The following is a 7,538-nucleotide window of genomic DNA, read 5'->3' as shown; positions in this document are numbered from 1 at the left end:
TATATAATAGTTTTTATGTAAATATATGAATTATAAACTTAGAATACAAAAAATGAAATATAATCTAACAAAATATGATACTAATTGTTTGTAATTATGAAATACAAAAAAAGTAATACATATCATTAGGAGTTTTCTTAATTGGATGTAAGTATGAAATACAAAATATAATAATAATAATACAAATCATTATGTATTTATTGAAAATAACATAACAAAAATTAAGAAACTTTTGAAACCAATCATTACTTGCTTTATCCTTCTGTTGTGTCCCGCTGGAAGAAAAAAAATACCTGAAAACAAAACACAATATTGCAGCATGTCAATGTAATTTTTTTTTTTTTTTTTACATATGTAGACGAATTTTTACTTACCCTTTTTCATCTACGAATATCATGATTCATCCATATTTTGCAAATTATTAATCATAAGACTTATAGTTCTTTTAATAGTGAATTTGTAATTAAATGTTAAATTAAACTATGTAAAATTTCTTTATAAACAATATTCTTTACATGATTTTCGTATTTTTTTACCGCATCAGTTATCAATATATGCAATCCATCTGGTGACGTTGTTCTTGACAGTGCAACATATAATTGTCCATGCGTAAAAATGTCAGAATCCAAAAACAAACCAATTTTTTTCAAAGATTGACCTTGGCTTTTATTTATCGTCATCGCATAACATATTTTAACTGGAAATTGTCTTCTTTTAAAAGTAAAAGGCCATTTTGGTTCGTGAACGGTCATTTCAATACGTGGAATATATACTTTTTCATCATAATTATCTGAATTTATAATTCGACCTTCAATTATTTTATCTGTTAATTGTGTTATAATTAATCTGGTTCCATTGCATAGACCAGTAGATTGATTTAAATTTCTTAACAACATAATAGGAGTACCAATTTTGAGATGTAATTCGTGAGGTGGAATTCCATTAAAATTAAGAGTGTTCAAAAATTCTTGTGGATACAAAACGTTCAGCTCATTTATGTTGTCAGTACATGGTAATATACTATCATAACTAAAATAAGACTTAAGTTGTTGTGGGACCAAAGAAAGTATGTGGTCGTTGATATCATCTACTGTTTTATTTGTTGGACATATGATAGCTCTTTCTTTAAAATAATTTATGTCATTGTAATTATTTAAAAAGTCATCATATATTAACGATGAAATAGCTTGAATGGGATTTGATTCATAAGTAATTATAAATTGATCTGGTATTTTAATCCATGTAGCGTCTTCATTTTCATGATCTTTAATTCCTTCAACGGTTCCATTTCCGACATCTAATATCCAATTCGAAAAATATTCAATATTTTGTCTTTCAACTTCAGTGATGTTATTACGTTTTAATCTCATATTTTCTGATAATTGTAAAACAGGAAAATGTGACCATAAATAGGAATTAGTAATTGTTGCATCAATAATGTCTTCTTTTGATCCATTTGTTATAATTGGTAAAATCTGTCTAAAATCACCGCCAAGTACAATCGTCATGCCTCCAAAAGGTTGGTTCATATTATTTTTTAGATCTTGTAATGTTTTGTCTAACGCTTCAAAACAATATTTATTAGTCATTGGTGCTTCATCCCATAAAATAATTGAAGTTTTTTCGATTAAAGCACATAATTGAGTACCTTTTTTTATGTGACATGTAGAAAATTTATCTATCGATAAAGGAATTCGAAATCTTGAATGAGCTGTTCTTCCTTTAGGTAGCAATAGTGAAGCTATTCCCGAAGACGCAACAGCTAAAATAATTTCATTATTTGATCTTATTTTTGTAATGATTGCATTCCACAAATATGTTTTTCCTGTCCCTCCATGTCCATAAATGAAAAAAGTGTTATTATTTTTTTCATAATAAGCTTTCAAAATTTCATCGTAAATATATTTTTGTTGAGGATTCAAATTTTTTACTAATATTTCATTTTCTTTTTTTAATACATTTACATCATAGTTTAGTTCTTCTCTCATAAATCTATTGTTTAAATCATCAACAATTGATCTAGTCGGAATAGGCAAATTGAAATGTAATAGGTTTGACGAATTAAGGTTAAGAAGATTTTCTAGTTCGTATAGAACAAAATTCTTTAATTCTGTTTCAGGAATTTGGAAATTTGAACTATGAAACAATTTTCTTAATTTGTACACTACATCATCAGTCATTAGTTTCCAACATTTTTCAAATAAAGCATTTGGATCTCTAACATTGCAAAATAATAATAGGATAACAAATAAGTTTCGAATTTGTGAAGAGGAAGAGAAAAACGAAGTTTCGATTATACATTCTTCCCATTCTTTATCATCACCTAATATTCCTAGTGCATAACATGCAGCTTGATTCGTTGGATATAATATGTTATTAACGGTACGTAATTCCTCAAAGCTAGTAACTCCCTTTTTATGATTTAACAATAGCTTTAGGTAATATAATTCTCCTGAACTTGGATGTACATAAAAAGTCCGACCAATGGTGTGCCCGGTACATCGAGGAGACCATTTTTTATCATCTGATTTCCATACATATTTTTTTGGAAATTCAGAATATTTAAGTTTTCTAGCTTCTGGATCCCGTTTATTCATTTCCATCCATTCAGTGAACATTGTTTGCGTAATTCCAGGTCTATTGATAATATTTTTAAGCTTATCGTTCGATTTGAATGTAATATTTTGCATTGACGGTAAATGAACACATAGTCTTTGTACAGCTGGATTTCGATGATGTATTGGATACTCAAATAATCTCCAAATACATTCATATGCTGTTAAATATCGACAATTTAAATATGCTTTTACTTCATCGACTTCTCGATAATTTATATTTCCAGTATTATCAACAACAACATTTTCTTCAATCACAGCTCGAACTCTATCAGGACCTTTAGTTAAATATTTGAATAAATATTTAATTAGCATTGATTGAGAGCATACCTCAACATTTATATGAGCTTGAAATTTAAGACATAATTCTATATTATAAGGTACTACAAATCTGTTATCTAATTTGACTCCATGTCTTTGTACGGTAATATTTGTATCTCTTCGTTTATATTGAACAAACCCATTATCCTCAACCATTGTTTCAAATATAAATTGTTTGGGAAATTTTTTTGAACAGTTTGATGTTTTCATACATGAAGCATTTGGTTTCGCAATCCCACATGGGCCATGCATCATAAATTCTGCTACAACATTATATTCCATTGGATTATGTATTGGATCAGGTATTTCAGCAGAAATAAGTTTGTCAATTTTTGATGGTTCGGTTAATTTATTTGACGAATCTAACCAAAATAAGAAGTGGGCATGCGGAAGGCCTCTTTTTTGAAATTCCACAACGTATAAATCTGGAATGATGTATACCAAATTAATAAAATATTAAAAATTGAAATTTATTATTCAAATTAAAAAAATTAAAAAAAAAATACTAACCTGCTATTACGATGCCAAATATCTTCTTATTTTTAATAAAATTTAGCATTTGTTCTAATTTCATCTTAAAAATTCTACTAATTAAATCAGGTCGATCTTCAGAATGTTGACCTTTTATTTTTTCGAGAGCTCGCTTTATTTCAGGCCATTTTGGATTGCACGTAAATGTTATAAATAAATCAGGATTTTCATAATGCCTACATATTGCCATTGCATCTTGATAGTTTTGAATCATGTACCTGGGACTTCCAGTATGACTGGATGGTAAAATTATTCGTTTTCCTATTCCTTCAGCTCTTGTATCTCCTCTTGTGATCGCATCAACAATTCCTTGATATATTTCTGATCTTAAAGTCTTTTGATTTCGCTTGACATAATCTAGTCGTTCTTCTTCAACACATGCATATGCATCGACAACATATTGTTGAAACAACCTTTCCGGACTTCAGTATTAAATTTTTTTCATGTGTTCGTTCTTGTAGTTGATAACAATAATACTCTCTCATTGAAATTTTTTTTCGTCTCGACTCATTGTTGTTATTTTTATTACACAGATTTCGATTTGATATGTGTCCATCTTCTCCATATGGAAAAAGAATAGGATATTGCAAAGCCATATAAGATGGGTGTAATTTCGTTATTCTTTGTAATCCATTAGTTTTACAATCAACAATTATGTCGCGACTATACTCACTATCACCAATATCTCCAACTATTAGTCCACCTATGTCTCTAGATGTTGGCAATTCATACTCTGGACCGTCATTTGATCTTCGTCCAATAAGTCTTAATTTCATTGATGAAATATCATCGATTTTGTATTTGTCTCTTATTAATCGGAATAATTGAACTAATTTATTGTGTTCGTCAAACATTTGCATGAGTTCTTCTGTAATATACGACACCATACATTTATCCTCATCATCATGATCGAAAATAGAAACTCGATTTTGCAATTCATTATCAGTATCGTATATATATAACTGAGCATATCTGGGAGAGTTATTATCCATCGGTAGAAGTGAGCCAATTAAATGATGTACTTGACCACTAATTTTGAAAATATATGGTCCATCAGAGTTTGTGGTGCTAGTATCTATTTTTCCTCCAAATGATGTAAATGCAAACATAGAATTAAACATTCTTATATTTTTACGGAAAAATGTACTAACAGGTCCCCCCCCATATTGAAATAAATTTTCTAATAATTGTGGAGGGTCTTTTTGTAAAGGAATTTTGATCTTATCATCTTTGCAGCATAAATTAAACTGTGGAACTTTTTTTCTACCTATGGATTCAAGTTTCCAGAATAAAGCACCGCAATGCTGGCATGAATATGAGCGATCACCGATATCAAGATAATATTCTTCAATAGACAGCTCTGATTCTGTTCATTTAAAAAAATGTGCTAGTTAATTTTTAATTATATGTAATATTATACTTTTAAATAAAGTTTTGTGTAGTACTTATCATAATTTTTAGAATCAAAGGTCAATAATTCCATGGACGGGTAACATGCCATACCTAGATTATCAATGCTTGTTTGCAATTCATGCGGTTTAATAGGTGGTACATTCCTCCTCAAAGGTATTTCTTCACTTATAAATTCAAATGGAGATGATGAGCTTCCTTGAGAAATATTATCCGAAGGATTTTTAAAATATTGTCGTTTTCTTTTTGTCATCTCCCTGGGAAAATAAATTGTCTAGGTAAATAAAGATCAAATATAACCCAACTTATGCGTGACTTATATTTGTGTGCAAGGGTTTCATAACTTTCATTCGCTTCCGCCGCTTAACAGAAAAGAGAGAGAGAGAGAGAGAGAGAGAGAGAGAGAGAGAGAGACACAGGCGATCGAAATGAAGAACGACGGAAAAAAATTTGGAGGATTACAAATCTCGAATGTTCTGTTTCTCTCGCTCTCTCTCTCTCTCTCCGATTAGGTTAAGTTTTTTCCAGTTTAATTTTTTTTATTGGCGATGGATAAGCTTTCGGTGTATGGGAAAGGGTAAGTTTTTCTTCCTCTTGATTGTCCTCTCTGTTTTTTTTTCCTTGCGTTTTCGCACTTCTCTCGTTGCCTTTCCTTTTTGGTTTCGTTTTTTTTTTTTCTTTTAGATTTCAGATGAAGAAAGAAGAAATGGCAAGATAGAAAGAAGACGATGGCATGGTAGAATCTACGGCGATTGTAATGAGGTAAATCTTCAAAGTAATTATTCCTTTCTTTATTCTTTAAAGAACAAATTTTAGGGTTCTACACATCTTCTGAGTTGATAGTGATTTACTGTTAAAATCATGATGAACTTTGGTTATATGTTTGGCTGGTTTCCTCAGATTTGTATTTATTAGTTTAGTAAATTTTAGGGTTGTAACCCGTTTCTGGATTTAACGGTGATTTATTATTAAATTAGTGATAAATTGTTTGGTTGGTTTTTTATGATTTGTACTTAGTAGTTCGGTTCAGATTTATTTTTGTTTTCTTTTCTCGTTTTTGGTTGTGGTAAAATGAGTTTTGAAGTTTTTTTTTCTTCTGGTTTTTGCTATCAGCATGATTTTTGTTTGTTTTGTTTTTATCTTTTGACTCTGCTTTTGTGCAAATTGTTGTGTTCTTTGATTTGTCTTTTGTAAGTGCACTGTTGGGGTATGTATGCGTTAATTTCTTCAGTCGGGTCTAGGAGAAAATTTTAATAGTGCACATCAGGTGTTTGATTACAAAAGGAGGTAGGATTGTGTTTTTATATTAAGTTCATCAAATTTTTAGGACGTGATTAAACAGTGAATCTTTGTATCTAGTGGGGTATTATTTTTATTTTTATTTTTGGGTTTGGATTTTGATTCTGTTCCTACTACGTTTAGATTTATGTTATGAATTTTTATCGAAAAAAAAGAACAAAGCCAAAGAGGCTGAAAAATGAACAAAGGTAATTAGTAACAAAGACACTTACCTTTTGTATAGATGATGACTAAGTTCAATTTCTCTGGTTTTTGTATTTTCTGGCACACTTCAGTTGCTCTTAAAAGCTATGATCCGACAAAAACAAAGAACCTGTGAAAATAAATATGAAGAGATAGTCATAACTTTTGTTTTTGTTTTTGTTTTTGCTGCCAACAGGGATGAGCAAAAAATAAATTTCTTCACTTTGAGCTTGTCTTTTTTTTCGGTATCTCTTTTCAGGTTACAATTTTGATATAGAATGAATTTTTATCAAAAAAAAAAAAAAGAAAAAAAAAAGAACAAAGCCAAAGAGGCTGAAAAATGACCAAAGGTAATTAATAACAAAGACACTTACCTTGATGTATAGATGATGACTAAGTTCAATTTCTCTGGTTTTTGTATTTTCTGCCAAACTTCGGTTGCTCTTAAAAGCTATGATCCGTCAAAACAAAGAACCTGTGAAAATAAATATGAAGAGATATTCATAACTTTTGTTTTTTGTTTGTTTGTTTGTTTTTTTTTTGCTGCCAACAGGGATGAAGTAAAAGATACGAATACTACTGGACATTCGAAAAAGAAAAAAAAGACAGCTGGGATTTAATAAACTTACCCAGATGAAGAGGTTACTGGCTAAGTTTTGATTATGTGTGTTGAAGGAAGGAAATGGATGAGAAGTGAAGGTTGAAGATTTTATGATTACCTGTGTAGATTTGTTGAACCATCTCATATTTATAGTTGTACAAGCGAGAAACCCGCGCGTTGCAGCGGGAATGCTTGTTGCATTTTTACGAAAATAAGTTATGCCCATAATTTATTGTTTTCTTATCATAAAGAAATAATATCTAGTCAAAATATGTAATTACACAATTGCAACAATAAATATATAGTTGAAAGAATTATAATATATATTTATATATATATTCAGCCATAGCCATGCAAATAATATATTATTGGAAAACTATTTGACTGAACATTAATACAAATAAAGATATACATTTCTTTTTGAATTGTGTACAAAATAAAGAAGACACTTATTTTATTTTGATAGGATAATAAATTATGAAACGTAATTTTTTATGCTTAAGAAAATCAAAGTTTCTTTATTTGAAAAAATAATACAAATTTTACCCCTTAAATTAAGATAACGTTTTATGAAAGAT

General features: G+C 29.5%; 1 protein-coding gene, 1 long non-coding RNA gene and 1 pseudogene across 3 annotated transcripts; 1 reads left to right on the top strand and 2 right to left on the bottom strand.

The window, feature by feature from the left end:
* Positions 1–470: 470 nt before the first annotated feature.
* Positions 471–2,953, bottom strand: LOC149391646 (uncharacterized). The gene is made up of 2 exons (XM_089620031.1): positions 2,946–2,953; positions 471–1,029 (listed from the first exon to the last, which is right to left on the bottom strand). The coding sequence occupies exons 1-2, from the start codon at positions 2,951–2,953 to the stop codon at positions 471–473; spliced, it is 567 nt and encodes a 188-aa protein (XP_089476157.1).
* A 488-nt stretch (positions 2,954–3,441) lies between these two features.
* LOC149391645 (uncharacterized) lies at positions 3,442–4,576 on the bottom strand (annotated as a pseudogene).
* A 442-nt stretch (positions 4,577–5,018) lies between these two features.
* Positions 5,019–7,112, top strand: LOC149391644 (uncharacterized). Of its 2 annotated transcripts, XR_016300237.1 has the most exons (4): positions 5,019–5,033; positions 5,211–5,454; positions 5,562–5,639; positions 6,913–7,112. It is a non-coding gene; the product is annotated as an uncharacterized LOC149391644 (long non-coding RNA). The 2 variants fall into 2 exon arrangements; XR_016300236.1 differs by lacking the exon at positions 5,019–5,033 and having other exon boundaries at positions 5,188–5,454.
* The last annotated feature ends 426 nt before the right edge of the window (positions 7,113–7,538 follow it).

This window comes from Urtica dioica, chromosome 7 (genome assembly GCF_054948205.1).
Source record: "Urtica dioica subsp. dioica isolate 48M chromosome 7, U.dioica_male_clone48M_v1_H2, whole genome shotgun sequence".
Lineage (NCBI taxonomy): Eukaryota > Viridiplantae > Streptophyta > Magnoliopsida > Rosales > Urticaceae > Urtica > Urtica dioica.
Note: the sequence above shows the minus strand (reverse complement) of the source record. Positions and strands in the feature narration are given on the sequence as shown.